The 21,838-nt window shown below is 35.0% G+C and overlaps 1 protein-coding gene across 2 annotated transcripts in view; it reads left to right on the plus strand.

The window, feature by feature from the left end:
- Positions 1-18,637, plus strand: part of LOC129067723 (amine sulfotransferase-like) — a 31,215-nt gene extending 12,578 nt beyond the window's left edge. The window contains exons 1-7 of one of the 2 annotated variants that reach the window (XM_054569864.1): positions 1,479-1,496; positions 2,473-2,627; positions 4,448-4,656; positions 8,683-8,809; positions 9,629-9,723; positions 16,298-16,481; positions 18,198-18,637. In XM_054569864.1, coding sequence (XP_054425839.1) covers positions 2,483-2,627; positions 4,448-4,656; positions 8,683-8,809; positions 9,629-9,723; positions 16,298-16,481; positions 18,198-18,349 — 912 coding nt within the window. In that variant the 5' untranslated portion in view covers positions 1,479-1,496; positions 2,473-2,482 and the 3' untranslated portion in view covers positions 18,350-18,637. Of the gene's footprint in view, positions 1-1,478; positions 1,497-2,472; positions 2,628-4,447; positions 4,657-8,682; positions 8,810-9,628; positions 9,724-16,297; positions 16,482-18,197 lie in introns of those variants that run through there. The other variant, XM_054569863.1, reaches the window with a different exon arrangement.
- Positions 18,638-21,838: the final 3,201 nt, after the last annotated feature.

Genomic DNA, 21,838 nt, shown 5'->3' on the forward strand with positions numbered 1-21,838 from the left:
CTATATGACCAGCCAATGCTGAGATCCTACATGAAAATGTAGCCCTTATCCCACTTTGTCCCCTTGTTTCTGTGACAACATAACAATTACAATTCTTTCTCTTCTGGGACTGTGGAAGGCAGACTAAACATAATAAATAAACAAAAAAGGTGATTTCAGACTGTTGTTGTGGCCTGCCTGACACTGTTTCCTTTTTTCTCAGAATCAAGAGATTGTGGAATTGGTCCTGTGTGTGTGTGTGTGTGTGTGTGTGTGTGAGATGTCAGAAGGGTATGTTAGTGGCTCACACTTTCATCTTTGTCTTTGCTTTAACTGTATTTCTCACTTATGGGCTTTTCTGTTTGTCCATGTTATGTAGTATAAACTCTTACTCACCGTACTCCAAAGGCTGAGTTACACACTGTTCTTGTTGGAAAATTTGTGATGCTAGTGTCAAAATAGCACTCCATCCTCCTCTTGAAACGATTCCTCATGATTTGTTGACCAGTCTCTTCTATCCTTAGTTCTCAATAGTTGAAGTTGTCTGGACTACAACTTGAGCCATGGCAGCTCTAACAAGTTAGTAGGGCCTTAACTGGATTTTTTAACTGGAATTCAAATAACATCCCACAAGGCTTTTCTGGAGGTTGAGATGAAACATCCATTGGAACATCCAGATAGCGCTTTATCAGTGTTTTGGTTCTAATTTTTTTGAGTGATTGACAGGATTGTTAAAGTACAGATTTCCAGGGCACACTCCCCAGAAATTCTGTCAGTCTGTTATAGGGCCTTGGACATGAACATTCACCCAAAAACCCAGGTAATTCTAATGCAAGAGATTTGTCTACTCTTACTCAGAAAAATTCTAACATCTGACTTTCCTGTATTGGTCAGGTGCATTAGATTGTTTGTAAAAGAATTAAATATTGGTATTCTAGAAAGATTATTTATTCTTAGGGAGAGGAGAATGGAGGGAGAAAGAAGGGAGAGAAACATTGATGTGTGAGAGAGACATTGATTGGTTGCATCTTGTACAGACCCCGAAGAGGAACAGGGACTGCAACCCAGGCACATAGGCATGTATCTTGACCAGGAATCAAAACCACAAACTTTCACTTTGTGAGCCAAGCCCCAGCTTACTGAGCTCCCCCCGGTGTGGGCTCAATGTTGTTTATTAACATGCAATTTAGACAAAGCCATATTTGCAACTTTTATTTTTTAAACTTTATTTTTATTGTTTGCACGATTACAGATGTCCCCATTCAGCCCACCTTTGTCCCTCTTTTCTGAGCCCCTGCCCTCCCTTCCCTCTGGCCATCACCTCACTGTTGGCTGTGTCTGTGTGTTACGCATGTTTGCGCTTTGGCTAATCTCTTCCCCTTCTTTGATCCTGTCATTCCTCTCCCCACCCCCTGACAGCTGTCAATATCTTCAATGTACCTATGAATCTGTTCCTATTTTGTTCATCAGTTTACCGGAAGTTTGTTCATTAGATTCCACCTATAAGAGATGTCATGGTATGTGTCTTTTTATTTTTTAACAAATTTGTTTTCTTGGTATGCACAGAAATTATTTTAAAGTACATTACTGAAATACGTGTTGGTTCCAAACTTCATGCGACTAGAACTCCTGGGATTTCATCCTCTCTTTAATGTTCAAGAATAGATTTCTCAGGTGGAACTAATACAGAAATGCTTATCTGATCCAACTTTTGAACAGATGTGTCTTTAGACTATTTGCTTCCTATTTTTATTTTGACTTCCTTATGTATATTTATTTAGGATTTCTGACAAAAATTGAATTGAAAAAATATAATAATGGTCATACAATATTTTGCAACTCTATGAGGACAACATCTCCACAGTACGAGCAATTGGTATTTCTCATGCGGAGCATAATCCACAATTCATTGGAATGGCACACAGGTCTCAAAGCTTCAGAAGCTTCTTTCAGGGACTGCAGATTATTTCTGTTCCAGAAAAAAGTAAAAGTAGAAACAAATGAAAATAGATTTATTGAAGAATTTCCTATTTCTATAATAACAAAAATATGCAAAGAAGAAAAGTGTAAAATACTGAGGAACTGTATTAGGGGTAGTAACTGAGAGCAGGGACTCAGTGGCCAAATAATCCAACATCGGATCCTGCCACGTCTGCTGGCTGGGTAACCTGGAAGCTCCTGTGCCTTATTTTCCTCAGCTGTATGTGTGGAATCATGACAACACCTCCCTCATGGGGCTTTAGGAAAAGCTGTTTAACCTTTAGTATCTTACTTTCCTCATCTTCAGAATAATGGTAAAACCTCTCGGAATGTTTGATTGTTGTGAAGATTAAATCATTTACACATACATATGTATGCTCTTTAATATGGTATCACTTCATACACACAGGACATTTAAAAGGTGCTTGGCATATATTGAACACTCAGTAAGTTTCAGTAATCATTATAAAATACTAAGAAATTGAAAACGATTGTATTTGTTTTTACCACTAGGTGAATAATTATGGAAAACATCAACAAATATTTATTGAACTATAAAGGCTATAATTTTTTATCTACTGCTATAAATGATATTGACTTTATAGAAAATATGGAGGATTTTGAAATTCAAGATGATGATGTCTTCATAATTACATATCCAAAATCTGGTAAGTCTGAGGATTGGGCTACCTGGTATCAGTCTTCACTCTGGTTTGGTAATACATGTGTACAAATGTGCCCTTTTCTAGGCATTAACGGTAGCCCAGCCTACATTATACCTCCATTTAAAATATTTTTTTGAAGTTATAGAAGTCTCAAATCCTTAATACGTAAAGCCATTTGAAATGCAGTTATTGTCATTTTTGAAGGCACATATGAAGAAACCAAATATTGAGCCATAAGCAGATACTAAGTAAACGCTGATCTGTTGGCTTGCTTGAGAATAGAAGAAAATATATTTTAGAAACCCAGCAGGATTCTTGTTAGCAGCATATCTAAGTCAGAAATAATTCCTTGTGTGCTTTCCAATGACTCAAACTGCTTTGTATTTCTCTATAATAATGAAATAATTTGAACTAAAATAATTTGCCTTCAAATCTTACAGTCCCCCTGAAGTGTATTTACTATATTTTACTTTTAGAACGCAGGGTGACTGGTGTTCTTGAATCAGTGTTGTAAGTGGTTAATGATGCTCAAAGATACACTGGAGTCTGTCAATACAAAAATAATTATTTTTTAGTTTCATGAAAAGCTCCCTTTTACCATCTACTTTGAAATTCATGACTTTGGTGTGAATTTCAGATTAGTAATATTGATACAATGCCTTTTCCCTGAACTTTCCCACCCTACAAAATTTATCAGCACATCTGACACTTGGTGTTTTTTCCCTCCCTTAGCTGTTGGTTGCTATAGTCCCTTGCTAGGTTTCAGGTTAAGCAGCCCATGAGAGTCTTCCTTTACCCTTAGTCCCACGCAAGTCTTTGGTACAGCACACAACAGTCCTCAGTCCAACCTGCTGGGTTCTTACTCATGTTACAGGGCAAATTAGTGACACTGCAGGACTCACTGTAAATATTATCTAATCTATGATGTCTATAATTCTACTCAAATGAGTAGTGATGATTGCAAGATTATTAAAATCTCACATTGTTTCAGAACATTGGTTGTATATTCATGAATATAGAAGCAAAATCCTAAACCACATAACTCTACAGAAAACAAATCTTGCAACGTTAAAATATACACTGTGACTAAAGTGGCTTTATTTCAAGAGTCAAAACTGGTTTAAAAATATATTAATGTAGTTCACCCACGTTCCTACAGTAAAGCCTGAATGATCACTTCAACAGGTGCAGAACAAGCATTTAATACAATTCAGCACATATGTGTAAGACAAACTCTTAGCAAACCAGGGAGAAAGTGACCTTCTTGAACCTGATTAATAGAATTTACCAAAAACTACCACAAACATCAAGTGCAATAGTGAAACATTCAAAATCAAGAACAAGATAAAAATGCCTGTGGATACTTTCATTCAACATTGGGTAAGAAGACCTATGCAAAAAAAGAAAAAAGAAAAGAAAAAGAAAAGGTGAAAGGGACCTTGAACTCTTAATGTGTCTATACTTCTAAAATATAAAGCTTTAAGAAAGACTAAGGAAGGAGAAACAGAGGTACACACAGGAAATCATAACATGGGCCTTACATGAAGTCTAGGAAACAAAAAAAGCACTGAATGATTAATTTGAACCACTACTATCACAGCTCTTTTCTAATAAAAAGCTAAGAGCACCTGATTTTCTCTTTACTAATTTTAATGCAAAATACACACAAACAAACAAAAAAAAGGACACATTTTCCTGGCATTTTTAGAGTGGTTAAAAGAAAGAAAAAGTTCCAAATGATTTTGAGCTAGAAGGTATTATTGCTGACATTTTTTTAGAAAAAATTAATTCTGTGTTGAAAACGAGATTATTTATTTTTACAGGTACCATCTGGACTCAGCAGATATTAAGCTTGATTTACTTTGAGGAACATCGTAACAGCACTGAAAATGTGAAAACGATTGATAGAATTCCCTTCTTTGAATACATTAGGCCCAAAATGGACTTTGTCAAGAGACCATCCCCTCGTCTCTTTGCATCTCACCTCCCATATTATTTAGTACCAAAAGGTCTCAAGAGCAAAAAAGCTAAAGTAAGTCATATAAATAATTGATGGACCTTTGGCACAAACAAAAATACTTTCTTCAAATATTTCTTTCCAGCCCCACTCATCCACCTTCTGTCTTGTTTTACACATTAAAATATATATATAATTATAAATATATACATAAATTGAGTCATTATACATATGACTTGCAGTGTGATCATAAAACATAGAGCAAAAAATTCTCTTTGGCAGCACATGAAATTCAATTCTTTTTCATAATTTAGTTAGCCAATTGTCCCAATATGACTTGTTTAAGCATTTACTCTTTCCCAACCATTTTAAGGTACATTTTGATATTCGAAGTTACTATAGTCCCTTCTTCTGATTCTGTATTCTTTTCTCCAGAAATTAACATGTGGCAGTTTTTCACTGTTTTAAATATTGTAACTGATAAGGCAAATCTCCATCAACTTTATTTTTTGATATCTTAATTTGCCCAGTGATTTTTTGATGTCGATTGGAATTGATTAAATATATTTAAATTAATTCTGGCACAATCATTAGAATTGCACTATTCCAATATTCCTTCAGCATCATTCTACTACTCTTTATTTACCAGGTCTACTTACATGTTTACCAATTGTGCTATGTTGTTTTTTGTATGTTTCTTATACACACTCCCTGAATTTCCAGTTTTTTGTTCATTTATACGGCTATTATGAATTGAAAATTTTTTCACTATTGCCTTTTCTATTTAGTTATTGCTGTTATAAAGATAAAATCATTGGTGGTGTTGGTTATAATAGATGGCTTCCTGAATCAATTTTGTTAGTTTTATTAACTTTCTCCCCATTCTCTGGAATATATTAGACTTTAAAATAATACATTTTATTTTCCTCTACTTTCCAATATTTACAAATGTTGTTTACAAAAAACAATAGTTTTTATTCTATTTCAATAGTTAAAACCTGCAGAAAAATAGAATAATAGAGGTGGTGATGAATGTTCTTCTCTTGTCCTTGATTCTCTAGCATTTTTTAGTATCGTTACTGGGTTTTGATTTTCAAGGCACATAATGAAAAAAATTTTTCCTATTCTTAGTTTACTTGGAGTTTTACTTTTTCTTTTTTCTTTATTCAGAAAATGTCTAATCACTTATAATGACTTTACTGGCAACTCTGAAAATGCTTCGTTCCTCCCTTCCCCCTTTAATCTACACTGAAATGACACCACTAATACTTAATAAAGTTCTATTTCTGGGATAAAACCTGTTTGCTTCAAGTGTAATACCTATTTTAACCTACAGCTGGAAGAGCTAATGTGCTCCTGTGTATAATGTGCTCCAGTGCATAATGTGCACCAGTGTTTTTGTGCGCATTATATAGATTATTATACCCATTATTATACCTACAGTAAGTAATCATTATACTGCACATGTGTAATACGCATCCTTCTATTTCCCCCCAAAATTTGGACGAATAAGTACTCATTATTGATGGCAAAATATGGTAATTTTTACTCATGAATTTTTATCTGTATTTTTAAATAGACCCTAATTTTCTATGATCTATCTTTATTCAATTTTGGTATCACTGTATTTCTAGTCATAAAATAAGTTTTGAAGCTTTTTGCTAAGTTATGTAGTTTAAAAATATCAATGAACTGAATTTTTTAAAGATTGAAGTCCATTATAACAATATCTGATCCTGTTAGCTTTATAGTCCCACATTTTCATTCTTCTGATCAGTTTCTTTAAATTATCTGCCTTTACCTAAACCAGTATTTTAATTTTATTTTCAAAGTAAATTATCCTCATTTCATCTATATTTAAAAACAATGGAAAAATTGCTCTGATCCAGTATGGCTCAGTTGGTTGGGTTTGTCTTGCAAAGCAAAAAGCTCACCAGTTTAATCCCTGGTCAGAGCACAGGCCTAAATTGTGGCTCTGGTCCCCTTTTGGTTGGGGTGAGAGTAAGAGGCAACTTATCGATGTTTGTGTCTCAAATCAATGTTTCTCTCCCTCTCTCTCTCCGTCCCTTTCCTTCTCTGTCTCTTAAAAAAAAAAAAAAGAAAGAAAAATTTACAGCATATTCTTTCATAATCTAATGAATTTTCTCCAATTTTCTGATTATACCTTTAATAATTACATCATTATCACTTGTAATGAGGAAATTTTTTATATTCTCTATTTTTGAGGATATCAGCAGTTTTCTATTACATTCGTTATTTTTCTCCAAAGAACTAGTTATTTTTTAAAACATAATTTAATGTTTTCTACTTTATTGATTTCTGCTTACATTTTATTTCCTCACATTTTGTTTGCATTTGTTTATGTCTCTTTTAATTAAATGGTTGCTATTATTTAGTTCCAGTATTTATTTTTAAATATCGACATTTTAAAATGATGGATATCCTTTTTAATATAGCTATACATATAATTTTGTTAGTATCTAAATAATCTATCATTAATTAAGGTTGATTTTCTAATTGGTCCAAGTTATTTTAAAGATTTTTAATGTCCAACTGTTTATATAAATTTTCTCTTTAAACTTTTTTTCTATTGATTAATTGTATGTATTATTATCAAGTAATGGTACTGTAAGAATTCTAATTTTTGAAACTCAGTAAGCAGTTTTATGGCCAATTATATGATCAATTTTTTCAATTTGTTCCGCGCCTACATGAGGAAAAGGTTTATATTCTCTGTGTGGGGCAGTAACACACGTGCAGGGCCCAGCAGAAGTAATGTCTGCTTGACCGTGGTTGGTAGGGTAATAATACGTGTGTAATAATTTATAGTTTTAATTTGAACATTTCACCTAAAATGTCATATGGTGTGCTTGAGTGTGATATTGTTATGTTACAGAATTACATGCTTCTGATTTTGTAATAAAAGATTTTGTAATTGAAAAAGGGTGTTATTTGTGCTGGACCCTATATGTGAAATAAATTTTGTTAACTAATTGTGTAAATTTATTTAATTAATTCTGTCATATTTGTGGCTAAAGATAATTGTGTGTAAATCTCCCACTATGATGGTTGCTAAATTAAAATCTTTACAGACTTAATAGAATTTGTGTCATTTAAGACTTTCCAGTATGTTATTTAGTAAATGAAAGTTTCTGTTCTGTTAGTCATGCAAACAGGTTATATGTTGTCCTGTTAAATAATTTGGCCTTAAATTTTACTTAACTTTATATTGTCACTTATTTTCTTTGTTTCTAGGATTTTGCCATGAATGCTTTTTAATACATTAGTCATAATAATTATTATTTATTTTAAATTTTGGCCACAAGTATTTCTTATTCTGTAAAATGATTATGACTTTTGTCCAATTTTTAATTTCATTGTCTTCTATTGGTTTGTTTTACATATATTCTGATTGTAAACATTGGCTATATGTGTTGCTTCTCACATACCTTGTTGCTTTTGTTTCATGGTATATATTAATAACATTCTTAAAAATGTAATGTAATTTAACTGATCAATTATTATTTAAATAATATTTTTAGAAAATATTTTTCTTCTCCAAAACCAGAAATATATATATATTTTTTTAAGATGTCCAAGGTTTGCTTTCATGTTTAAATCTTTAATCCATTTGTAAATGATTTTTTTTGGTCTGGTGTGAATTCTGAGGTAGAATACCATTTTTATTCTATACAGATAATTATTTGTTTCAACATATCCTATTAATTATAATAGTTTTTCCTCTTTAACTAATCTCCAATGTTACCTTAGCTTTTTATCAAATGTCACTTAAGGCTCACAGAGGGTAAATTAAAATAACTCATATGCAATATCATTTACAATATTAATAAACCACATGAATAACTTGTTTTAGAAATTAGCCTTATATGCTTGCACATGTGAAATGTCATGTGAAGAAAGTTATTTATTTCAACAGTCTTTGTAATAGCAAAAAAATAGGTATAACCTAAATTTCCATGAGTCGTTGACTGGGTGAAATAAATTATTTCACATTCATATATTGAAATATTATGTAGGTGTCAAACAACCTCTAAGAATAACCAATAATTGTTAAAAATTGTTTTACTATTCCCCTTGCAGATTATTTATGTCTACAGAAACCCCAAAGATGTTTTGATTTCATACTTTCATTTTACAAATTTAATGGTTTTATGTGAAGCTATGGATAACATGGAGCAATTCATGGAAAAATTTCTAGAAGGAAAAGGTAACTGTTGATTTATTTACACAAGTAATATGTTTATGAGGCCATGTGGCCTTTTACCCAAAATCTCAAACTTAGGGAAGATATTTCAGGCAGATAAAGGAGGGTGATGATACAAACTGGAATGCATGTAGGTGGTTGCTATTCTGTCAATTTAATTAGCCTCCCAGTGGCTTTTCTATTCTCACCAGGACCACTTTGGGGGTTGTTATAGTTGCAAAGGTTGAAGAAATATTTTGACCACATCACAGAACAACCACAAAGTTCTCACAGTTCAAACTAGTTAGATCCCTGTATTCCAAAACTGCCAATATTCAAAGTGGATGTAGTTTCTGTGTTCTGCCAAGGACCTATGACTGGCCTTATAAGGCAGCAGTAAAAGCTTCATTTCAACTCTGATGCAAGAGGATTGTGGAATGTAGAATACAATCTTCCCATTTAGAAGATTGTATTCAGGTTCTGTCTTGTAGATAGCTGAAGTTGCTACCAAGAGATCTTAAAATAGACAATAGATGGAGAAATAAAGACATATGTTTTCAGGTGGAAGAAGTAAGAAAGTAAAGAACTTACCTTAAGTCTTCAAAAGTAGTTCCTTGGGCTTCTTATTTCTTCACTACTGCTTTCCTACATACATAGGAAAGGCAGGTTTCCATTAACATCATGCAATTTTTCCCCAAAGCACCACTATAAAAAGGTAACATAGATGTCCAGTGGTAGAGATTCATTTTCTTTCTGAGGATTCCAAAACAGAAAAGAAAGACTACAGTTTGCTGTTCATTAAGTGCAGCATCTTTACCTTGTTACTTATTAACTTTTTTACAGTAGCAGGAAGCCTTTGGTTTGATCACATTAGAGGCTGGTATGAGCACAGACATGACTTCAATATTCTGTTCATGATGTATGAAGAAATGAAAAAGGTAAGAGGGCAAGGTTTTTCTGAAAATTATTTCTTTGAAACCCTTAAAAAATCTTGGTTCTAATGAACCACATTTTCCTGAGTTTTTTTGTGCCTACCTCTCAGATGTCTGTAGGGGTTTCCAATTTTCTGCCCATCCCTTAATTACCAATTTCCTCAGGGCTCTCTTCTCACTGGACACAATCATCTTTTGTTTCCTTTTCATGTACCCATCTGTACTGATAAAGGCAAACTCACATGTTTAGAGATTTGAAAAAAATAGAAAAGGCACTTTGAAACACTAGGGCGAGAAGCCACTAAGATGTGGCTAATTAGCCAGAGCTAATTGTGTGTCCTGTAATGCAGATTCTTCCTGTTTGTTTGTTTTTTTTTTCAGGAGAATTTTCAAATGTAGGTTTTGAGTGAAATTACATAATACTTACATGTTGGAATCCAATCAAACTGTTTTAAAATATTGCATGAACCAAACACTTTAAAGTTCACTATTCTGTAACCTCTAATTGTTATGTTGATTCACTTCTACATCTTACTCATTCCTTAATTCAAAGTTATTAAATGCCTACTATGTGCCAGACACTAAATCATGAGGCAATTGAATCTTTTATTTATTCAGTTTATAATCCAACAGGGAAAATATGTACTCATCAATCTGGTATATAATTAAAAACTGTTATACATGTTATCAAGGACAAGTGCAGGTATGACATCAGTGTATGTGAAATGTACTGATCTGGTATAATTAAAAGTGATTGGCAATTATTTCTGGAAAAGGTAACATGATAAAAGCAAGCTAATAAATATGGCTTGGAAGGGAGGGAAAAGAAAATTCTAAGCCAAGGAAAGGGGATGTACAAATTATCTGAAGCAACAAAGTACATGCCACCTTTGAAGAACTGAAGGGAGAGGTTAAAGAGCAGTAATCAAAGATGAAGATCAGAGAGGTGTATAGGAGTTTGACCATTCAAGGTCTGTAGACTATGTTACTGATAGTAAATTCTTTAATCTTAAAAGCAATAAGGAGCTCTTTAAGAGTTAGAAGAATAGCTATGGGATAGAATTAGTATTTTTAGAATGTCTTTCCCATTGCTCGATTTAAAAGTGATAACAGTAAATACAAGCAAACTAGAGACCAGTGCACTAATCCACTGAAAATAAGTAGGGTTTTGGATTAGAATGGTATCATTAAGACTTGAGAGAATGCAAAGTTTTAAGACATATTTAGGAAATAAAAAAGAAAGGGATTATATGTAAAAAAAAAAGAGAGAGAGAGAGAGAGAAAGGCTGATGTGTAAGATACCTCCTATATTTCTAGCTCATATATCTGTGCAGATAACGGTGTCGTTTGTGAAGGTATTGAGGGAACACTGAAGCAAGATGAGGCTAGCGGGAGAGTACAAGGTTGGGTTTGACATATGGAGTAAAGGTGACTTGAAGTATCCTAATAAAGATGTTTGGAAATGGAAGAGACGGCCTAAAGCTCAGAGAAGAGTTAGTTCCAGGCCAACAGATGAGTGATGTTTATGTGGGCGACCTCTCCTCATCTCCATTTTCTCTCCACTATCCAACCAGTGTTATCATCTCAAATGCAATTCAGATTTCTTCCTTATTTTCTATTTATTTGCCTTCATAAAAATGTGATCACAACAAAAGCATTAATAAACAATAGAATTTACTGACCACAGGGACAGAGAGTCCACAGAATAAACTATGCAAAATCTCTTGAATGTTTTTCTGCTCTGTCACGACTATCAAGAGGTATCACATTTCTCTTACTTTCCAACATGCATTTTTGATTTAGGTTTTTTGCCAGCATTTCCAAGAAATTTTTTTAACTGTATAATAGGGAGAGAATTTTTCATCTTCACCTGTGAGGGAGGATAAACCTTAGTCAACTCAGGATTACCTGCCTTAAAACTCTTTGCAGAAAAAGATGCCAATTTTCTTAAGTGATTAGGTTTCCATCAATGCTGGTGTCTATCTTGAGGACTTCCATTGTCTGCTCCTTCCCTCGGAATATCTTGGCAATTTCACCTACTACTGTTTATGCCTGGTTCTCCAGTGGTAGTTGTATCAGAAACACCCAAAGCCCACAATAGCTTATCTCAGAAAATTTTACACTTTTCCCAGTGATTTAGATGTTATATTTCCAGGAACACAGTGACCATAAAGAAGCATTTTCTTCTTCATTGTCTCTGGTATCCTACAGTATGTAGTTGGAAGGGAGGCAGAAGCTGTTATACTGTTTAGAGATTGATATTTATGTGTAAAAATTATAAATAAAAGCAAAGAAGTTGTTATTGTAAAAAAATAAGGATAATGGTTATTTGAGGGTTGGAGGCAAGGTTCATAATTAGGGAAGGGATGTGTGTGGTGGAGTTCTGGTTATTCCACCTTTAATTTTTTAAAGACCCACAATGCCATTCATATTCATTTCCATAGCAGCTGCAGCATTTTATAATGCTATTGGTAATGCACAAGGGTTCCAATTTCTCCACATCCTCGTCTCGTTACCACTTGCTTTTTCTTTTTTAATTAATAGCCATTCTAATGTGTGTAAAGTGGTATCGCATTATATTTTTTATTTGTATTTCCCTCGTGATTAGTGGTTTTGAGTATCATTCATGTGTTTATTGAACTTTCATACATCTGTGATACATCTACCTAAGTCCTTTGACAATTTTTTAATTGTGTTGTTTGAGGGTTTTTTTGTTGTTTTTGAGTTGTAGGTCTTATGTACTTTGGATATGACTTTTATCACATTATGACTTGGAAGTATTTTCTTCCATTCCATGGGTTGGTTTCACCCTATTATTTGTGCTCCTTAATCACAGAAGCTTTTAACTTTGATGGGTATTTTATCTATTTTTTTTTCTTGCCTGTGCTTTTACTGTCATATCCAAGAAATCATTGCCAAACCAGATATTATTAAGTTTTTATCTTATGTTGTCTGAAAGTTTAATAATTTTAGCTCTTATGTTTAGGTCTAACCCCTTTTAAATTAATTTTTGTATATGTGATTATAAATGGAACTATTTTCATAATTTTTTTAGATCGTTCAGTGTTAGTGTAAAGAAATGCAAGTGAAATGGGAGTGTTGGATTTGTTTCCTCAATTTTGCTGAATTGGGCTAGTAGTTTTTTGGTGGAAACTTTAGCGTGTTCTATGTATAAAATCATGTTGAATGTGAACATAGATAATTTTACTTCTTCCTTTGAATTTGGAAACCTTTTATTTCTTTGTCTTGCTTAATTATTCTGGCTAGGACCTCAGTATTAAGCTGAATAGAAATGATAAGAATGGAAATTCTTGTCTTCTTCCTGATCTTAGTGGAAAAATTTTCAGTCTTTTACCACTGACTGTGATGTAAGCAGTAAGTATTTCATTTATGGTTATTTGATGTTGAGGTAGTTTTTTTCTCTTCTTCATTTTTTTACTGTGTTTTTTCTTATCATAGAAAGGTGTTGAATTCTGTCAAATGCTTTTCTTCATCAACTGAGATGATCCTGTGATTTCTTTCCCCTACTTTCTTTGTTTCCTAAGTATATTTTATTGATTATGCTATTACAGTTGTCTCATTTTTTCCTCCCCTTTATCCCCCTCTGCCTTGCACCCCCTCACACCAGCTTAGTTCCCAGACCTTAGTTTATGTCCACGGGTCACACGTGTAAATTCTTTGGCTTTTCCATTTCCTATACTATCCTTAACTTCCCCCTGTCCATTTTGTATCTACCTATTCTGCTTCTTATTCCCTGTACCTTTTCCCCACATCCTTTCCTGTCCCAGCTGATAACCCTCCATGAGATATCCATTTCTGTGATTCTTTTCCTGTTCTGGTCGCTTGCTTAGTTTGTTGTTTTTGTTTTTGTTTCTAGGTTCAGTTGTTGATAATTATGAGTTTGTTGTCATTTTACTGTTCATAGTTTTGACCTTTTTCTTTTTCTTAGATAAGTCCCTTTAACATTTCACATAATAAGAGCTTGATGATGATGAACTCCTTTACCTTTACCTTGTCTGGGAAGCCCTGTATCTGTCCTTCCATTCTAAATGATAGCCCTGCTGGATAGAGTAATCTTGGATGTAGGTCTGTGAGGTAAATGGAGACAGCCTGGCTTCCTCACCCAGGTGTCTGGTTAACTAGGGGAAGTAGTTTCTCACAACCTTGAAGGATTCTGATAAAGTAGTGTTCTCATAGCCTTGAAGTGCGTCTGATAAAATGTTCCTATAGCTTGAGTGGTCTCGCATGTGTGGTATGAAGCTCTGTTGCATAAGGCCTGTTGGCACCCTGTCGGCTTTGTTGGTTTTAGTACTTAAGAAGGTAGGGGCTCCTCACTGGGGACACAAACATAGGCACACAAGGGGAAGGCAAGGCCCACCCTGGGTGCCATGTGGATAGGACAGGTGACATGCAGTGTGACACGCAGCTTGCAGCCTGCATGCATCATCCACCCTTGATTACAGGCATGTCAGACATCCCAATAGCTCCCCGAATATTCTCCCATATACATGAATCCCTTAAAGCTTTCCAGCCCTAAAGGGTCATAACACAAGGTCCTTGGCTTTCGTGATTTTGAATACTTCATCCCAGCCTCTTCTTACCTGTAAGATTTCTGTGAAATCTGCTGATGTCTTATGGGAACTCATTTGCAGGTAACTCTCTCCTTTTCTCTTGCTGCTTTTAAGATTCCCCTGTTATCTTTAACTTTTGGTAATTTAATTATGATGTGCCTTGGTGTGTTCCTCCTTGGGTCGAGTTTCTTTAGGACTCTCGAGTTTCTTCCAGGAAGTCCTGGAAGTCTATTTCCTTTGCCGGATTGGGGAAGTTTTCCTTCATTATTTGCTCAAATAAGTTTTCAATTTCTAGCTCCTCTTCTTCTCCTCCTGCACCCCTATAATTCAGATGTTGGAATGTTTAAAGTTCTCCCAGAGGTTCCTAAGCCTCTCCTCATTTTTTTTTGACTTCTTGTTTCTTCATTCTGTTCCGCTTAAATGTTTATTTCTACCTTTTGTTCCAAATCATTGCCTTGAGTCCCAGTTTCCTGCCCTTCACTGTTGGTTCCCTGTATATTTTTCTTTATTTCACTTTGTATAGCCTTCACTCCTTCCTCTGTTTTGTGGCCATTCTCAGTCATTTCTGTAAGCATCCTGATTACCAGTGTTTTGAACTCTGCATCTGACGAGATCACTTTTTGCTCATTGCTTAACTCTTTGTTTGGAGTTTTGATCTGTTCTTTCATTTGGGCCATGTTTCTTTGTCTCAGAGTACCTGTTATGTTGCAAGGGGAGGACCATTGTGTACTCGCTGGGATGGGGCAACCCACTGCACTTGTTGCAGTGCTGAATGTGGCAGAGTGGTCAGAGAGGGAACTATGTTGCTTGCTCGGCTCCTCCCCACACAAGCCCTGCTTTCAACAGACTGGCAACTTCTCCAACCACCACAGCCCCCACAGGTTTTTACAGCCAGAGTCTCTGAGGCCTTATCTAGCCTGAAATGGTATGGTACCCTTGGCTGAACAGTCTCTCTCACTCCCCAGTTGTCTTCCCAGTTTATCTGCTGGTGAATGTGAGGCCAACCCATCCGCCAGCTGCCTCGTTGTTGTGCATCCTCTCTGCCCCGGCTGCCCATCTCTGCCCCTCCTACCAGTCTGCATGAATGTTTCTTCAACTGCTTGGTTGTCAGACTTTCATACAGTTAGATTTTCTGGCAGTTCTGGTTGTTTTTTGTTTTTAAATTTGTTGTTGTGCTTCTTTTGGTTTAGTGAGGAAGCAAAGTGTATCTACCTAAGCCTCCATCTTGGCTGATAGTCTCTTTCCCCTTCTTTCTGTAAATGTGGTATTACATTAATGAATTTCCATATGATGAACCATCTTTGCATTTCAGGAGTAAGTCCACTTGTTTACGGTGTGTAATCCTTTTAATATGTTGTTGAATTTGTTTTGCTAGCAATTTGTTGAGGATTTTCACATCTTAGCTTTCATAACTGATATTGAGCTTTAGTTTTTATTACTTGTAGTATTTTCCTTAGGCTTCAGTATCAGGGTGATGTTGGCCTCATAGAATGAGTTAGGAAGTGTTCCCTCCTCTTTGACTTTTGGGCAGAGTTTGAGGAGGATTTGTCTTTATTCTTCTTCAAATGTTTGGCTGAAGTTACCAGTGAAGCCACTGAGACCTGGACTTTCCTTTTTGTGGCAGCCTTTGTATTTAATTACTTGCTTTAGTCTTTCCCTTGTGAAATTGTAAAGTCTTACCAAGCACTGCGAGCATATTATTGTTCTCTTAAACTTCTCTAGCACCTATCACAGTTTCTGCTACATATAAGATATCCTAAAGGTGTTGGTTGAATGAATGAATGAAGGTGAGCTGTCCTTGTAAAATGAAACATGAGGAAGCTCAAGCAAAGCTGACAGCCAGAGTACTCATTTTCACAGAAGGAATAGGGAAGGAACATATCATGTCAAACTTTAGGCTTACAATAAGCCCGATCACCTTCAGTTTTTCAAAGTGTGATAAAGTGTTGGGATGTAATTCATGTATTCTTTATTAGCTGAATACTTTTTCATACCCACAACTCTTTCAGGATCTCAGAAGTTCTGTGCTTAAAATCAGCAGCTTTCTTGAGAAAGAACTGAGTGAAGAGGACGTGGAAGCTATTGTGAAACAGGCTACATTTCAGAACATGAAGTCTGATCCAAAAGCAAATTATGAGGAAATTCTAAACAATGAACTTTGGAAAAGAACAGAGGGACACTTTATGCGCAAAGGTGATGCTCAGGGGTTTATAGAAGCAAAAGTGTTGAGAGTTCCCATGAATCCTTGGCCTCTACAGTAATTAAGAGATGATTCTACCATGTCTCTCCACGTACTGCCATTTGGTCCCTAGAGAAAATCAAATGGCCCTGAAAATGGCCCTGAAATGTATCCCAGGAAACTGAACAATTCTTTAGTACAGCGTCTAACATTTGAAACTCATTAGTCAATATTGTATTCCTTCTTTTTAGTCTATGTCATCCTACTCTTTAACATTGATAAGTCTTACCTGAGGGTGCTGGATACATGTGATTGGGACAGCTCAATTCTTTTAATTTCTCATAGAACATTCCAGAAGTAAACACAGTATGTATTTTGTTGTGGGAGAGGGAATTTGAATTACAGTTATCTTCTCACGTGTCAGATTTCTTCAGTGTAAAAAGTAGATTAATACTTCATTTAGGAACTATGCTACAAATTCAAGTACTCAACAACATGCAATTAATTTTTACTGTGCTTTTATGGCATACCAGGAGTTAAGAATAAATATATTTTCCCTCTGATACATCTTAACTTCAAATTTTTTAAAAAGTTTGATCTTTTTAGTGTACATTTTTCTGTACACTAAAAATAATTTGTACTGTTCTGTTTTACTCATACTGCATTCACGAATTCATTCATAATAGCATTTTGGTAATGGATATTTATTCTTAATTTTATAAATTTCTCTTGATACTGGTATTTTTTAAAAAATTGTTTGTTCTTTTGTCCTGTCTGTTGTCAACTTTAACATCTTATTGTTTAACTAGATCAAATATCAACTCTCTTAAATAAAGCAACTCTCTTGCCCATTAATAGCTTGGTAATTGTTTCAAATGCCAATGATAATGTTTAAACAGGAAATTTGATAGCCAAATATGCAAAATAATCTTCATTAAAAAGTTGGCTTAATGGCAGTTTCTAACTTCCATCAAGTAAAACCAAAGCAATGGCAGCTCTAAACACTCTGTTTGACCTTAACTTCATTACTTGAATCTCTTTGGGTCTCATTTATTTTATTTTATTTACTTATCTTTAGCTTTTTACACATTTATTTATTTTTAATTTTTGAGTTACAGTTGATATTCAAGATTATTTTATATTAGTTTCAGGTGTATGGCATAGTGGTTAGATATTTATATAATTTATGAAGTTAACCCCCTCAATATTTCCAGTATCCACCTGGCACCATAAAATGTTGTTACAATTTTATTGACTGTTTTTCCTATGCTCTATTTCACAGCATCATATAACTATTTTGTAACTACTAAATTGTACACCACAATCCCTTTATTTTATTTTTTTAATTTAAAAATAGAAGAAATAGTGATATTGTAGAGTTCTGTTAAACAATTATATTACTTGATGGAATATGCTGAGAATGGTGCCCGGCATTTAGTAAAATATATGTAAAAATTCTAACCTAGTCATGTATTTTACTTTTGTTATACCTCCTCAATAAAGGTTATAATTTAATGGTAGTAGGCGGGGAAACTATAATAGATAAGGACAGCGAACGTTGGAAGTGTTTTTAAGTTTGTTCTTAGTTCACGTCTATAGAAAGAAACATGAGGTGTCAGACTCTGTGGAAAACTATTGGATATTCAGCTTGGCTTGAAAAGATTAAAGAGGGTTGGGAGAAACCTATACCCTGAAAGTGCCACTTACTCCCCCTATGCTTATCTCTCTAGGGGTTGTTGGAGACTGGAAACGTCACTTGACAGTGGAGCAAAATGAGAGATTTGACAAGGTATTCCAAAGGAAGATGCAAGATGTCCCCTTGAAGTTCATCTGGGATATAAATGAGGAGGAGAATCAGTTCAATTCTCAGATAACCTACTAACTAGGAAGCATATTTTAATATACACATTGATTTATACTTCTTATGCAAATGTTAATTACAAAACTTCATTGCTAAAAAAATGAGTAACCTGTGCTGAGACTAGTTGCCCTGAGTTTGATAAACACTTTGAAATTTCAAAAATTACACTGATTCAGGAGATAGTCTGCACTGGTGGTCTGTGTTACAAAGTGAAAAACAGGAAGCATGTAATGTGAATTATAAATGTTCTGAGAGAGATTTCTGTAGTGTGCATTTTTTAATCTACAATTAAATTAACTATCAATGAAACCTTAAAATTTATTTTATTATTGTTACTAAACATTAATTATTTTATTTAAAATCACTGGGAATGTTGAAATAATTAGGGAACCCATGAGCAAGCACATGCCTTTTTTTAGTATCTTACCAGATCACTAAAATTTCCACTAAAGGTCAGACGGTCAAACATGAATTAATCATCTAGTGGTCCAATCATTTAACTATTTGGGTAAAAAAAATGTATTCATAATATATCACTAATTCCACATGTATTCAACAGTTAATTATTTAATATAAAATCATTTTGAAATACTAGAAAAATGTAGGGGAATTTGTTTATAATTCCCAAATGGAGAAAACATTTTGAAGCATAAAAGCAGTGGGAGAAAAATAAAAGTTTAGTAAATTGAGAATCATAAACATTTTGAGGCACCACCATCACCAACAAATGAAAACAACAATGTCCATATGCAGTTCAATCAATAAGTAAAGTGTGAGAAAAATGTACGGTCATGTAGATTAGAGAGAATCCACTCCTCTACATTCTTGACTGTGGAAAGGCGGGATGCTTTCAAAACATTTTAGCTACCCCGAAGGTACTGCTTATGCATGCTAATGGCAGGGGACACTGCAGTAAAACACAGTTTCGTTGCTTTTAGTTGCCAGTGATGGTATAGAAGAGTGACTGGTACAGATGGGAGAAAAACAGAGGAACGATCAGTTGCAAGAGAGTTTTACTCAGCTACAGTACATTTCGTTGAAAGCCATTAGAATTCTGAAGAATTTTACTGCATCTCTGCCACTTTGAATTTAGGGAAGTGTGAAGGAGTTCCTGAGTCAGGTCTACAGAGTCCACTGCTCCCTTAATGATCCCAAATAAAGCCTGGACTCCCGCAAAATAGCCAGTTCAATGTTCAGACACTAAAATTGCAGGAAAGCTATTATCCATAAAATCAGCTATTTTAAATGAGTGCTGAGATTGCCTCTATTTTGGTTTTTAAACTTAAAAATTGATTATGTACTTACATATAAACAGAATGAACTGCATTATTTAAGCAAGCATAACCCCAATTGATAAGATGAAGATAATAAACCAATATATCAATGTTAAGTTCTTTGAGATAGGTTTCTGTAATGAATTATTCCCCCTCTGTACTCTGGCACGTCAATATTGTTTGACAGTTTAAGCGCTGTCGTGCATGCCTTTCCCCTTAGTTCCCAGCAGCACAATTTCAGCCGCAGGCACAGGTCTCCTTCGCATTAGTAGGATCTCACTGAAAGTGGGTATTGTCTCTTAAGCTTGGCTGTTGTGGAGTGAAAGTGCATTCCCCACACCTCAGCACAACTCTCCTTTTTCAAACACATGCCCCCTGACAGCTCTCCTCTTTCATAATGTGAAGGTCTGGTCTCAACAACCCACAACTGGCAGATCGGGGATATGATTCCTGTCAGCTAGTTCCTACCAAGTGTGACCATATGTATATAACACGATCAGTTGCAATGACAAACGAAGTTAAATTCCATTACAAATGTCTTGCCTCTAGATGTTAATAGTTGAGAGATTCTCTGAATATAACTCATTACCTAGCTGTGTGAGCTTGGGGTCAAAGGTACAAATCCAACTTTGTATATCAGAGATGATGGAGAAGAGATTGTACATTATAAAATACTGTAAAATAAAAGTAATATTACAATTTAGAATTAAATACTTGTAGGGGAATTATCTTAACTTGCTACATATGCATTTTATAGTAAATTTAACCAACAAACACTGGGCTTACAAAAAGCAACGAATCGGCTCTCTGTGGTAAGGAAATTTTGAAGAAACATAGTTATACTTCCACAGAGAGGTCTATATTTAGGTAATGAGCAAATATAAGAGAATACATTTTTAAAACAGAACTCTCTGGTCAAATTTAAAATGTGCTTATAAATGAGGTTAAGTTGAATTAAATGGCATAATGAATATAGCAGGCGATACATTTTAAGATGAATTATAATCTACTAAAAAGGCACAGATTAATCAGAAGTAGGCAGAGGGCACAGGAAGGGGAAGTTTTTATGGTAGTAAACGATAAAAAATAACATGAGCTATACTTGGGGGCCCTAGCATCATCATACTATCCTCCCTCTTATAAGAAACCACAGCATATGTGGAAAAGTTCATGGGAAAAGTCACTGGTAAAAAGTCCTCCACAACATCAATGTGAATAACTAATATCACAAGTGACTCGGTCATGTAAAAGGAGTGCCTTCATAATATATACCACAGACACTCTGTGCAATGTTAGTCAACTTAGGAGTCAAAGACCCACAAGTTCAATAGTGTAAACTTCAGTCCTGAGACAAACCTTAGCACAAAGAGAAGAGTTAAGCAAATAAAGACCAGCAGAGTGTCAGAGCACCATAATCTAGAAGGTAGTAAAAATCCAAGCATTGTTTTAATTCCAGATAAGGTAGGCAGAGTGTGTATAGTAACTTTAATTTTTAATCAACCAAGTCTAACATATCTAGCAACCCTTACTGAATTATAAATTATATATATTTTTCTGTTCTTTTGTTATTTCACAATGATGGGGGACTCAAAAGTTGGAAAATTTTAGTTTCTGGAAGTTGATAAGCCTAAGGAGTAAGTGCATGGGAAAAAGCTGTTGTTTCAGGAGCTGCAGATAAGGCCCACCTTGACCCAGGAAATCACACTGATTGATATTTGTGCTCCTCAAGAGACCATAAGCAATCAAGGTGATTATGGCAATTAAGTTCAGCCATTGTGCTCCAGGGAGAGACAGAAGACCAACTTGGGTAAAGATAAGGCAACCACAGACCACCCGACCTCCTGGGCCACAGCTGGGGATATCCCCGACTTTGTGTTCCAGGGAGGGAAAACTGCCCAGAGAGAGAATGCTGCAGTTTTTCTTTAAATCTCATTTTCCCTGAATTCCAAAGCCCTCACCACACTTTGTTCTCTGTCATGAAAATGCTGGCTTGCAAGGAAAGCTGACTGCCTGTTAGGCTAAAACCCACAGTCCTCTCAGATCTTCAGCCTCCTGAATCAAGCACAGGGAAAGACTCAATCCCTGTCGCTGCTTATTGGGTCTGGTAGGTGACAGGCAGCAGGAACAAGGGCTTTCTGGTTTCAGAAATGAGGCCAATTTGCTAACACATCCTTCTGAAACACTGAGGATTCCAAGGGCTGCCTGTCAGCTGCTGGATCACAGTTTCCTGACTCAC

The sequence above is a fragment of the Pteronotus mesoamericanus genome, unplaced genomic scaffold, assembly GCF_021234165.1.
Source record: "Pteronotus mesoamericanus isolate MK-2021 breed Mesoamerican mustached bat unplaced genomic scaffold, CSHL_Meso_final contig_20, whole genome shotgun sequence".
In the NCBI taxonomy this organism is placed as follows: domain Eukaryota; kingdom Metazoa; phylum Chordata; class Mammalia; order Chiroptera; family Mormoopidae; genus Pteronotus; species Pteronotus mesoamericanus.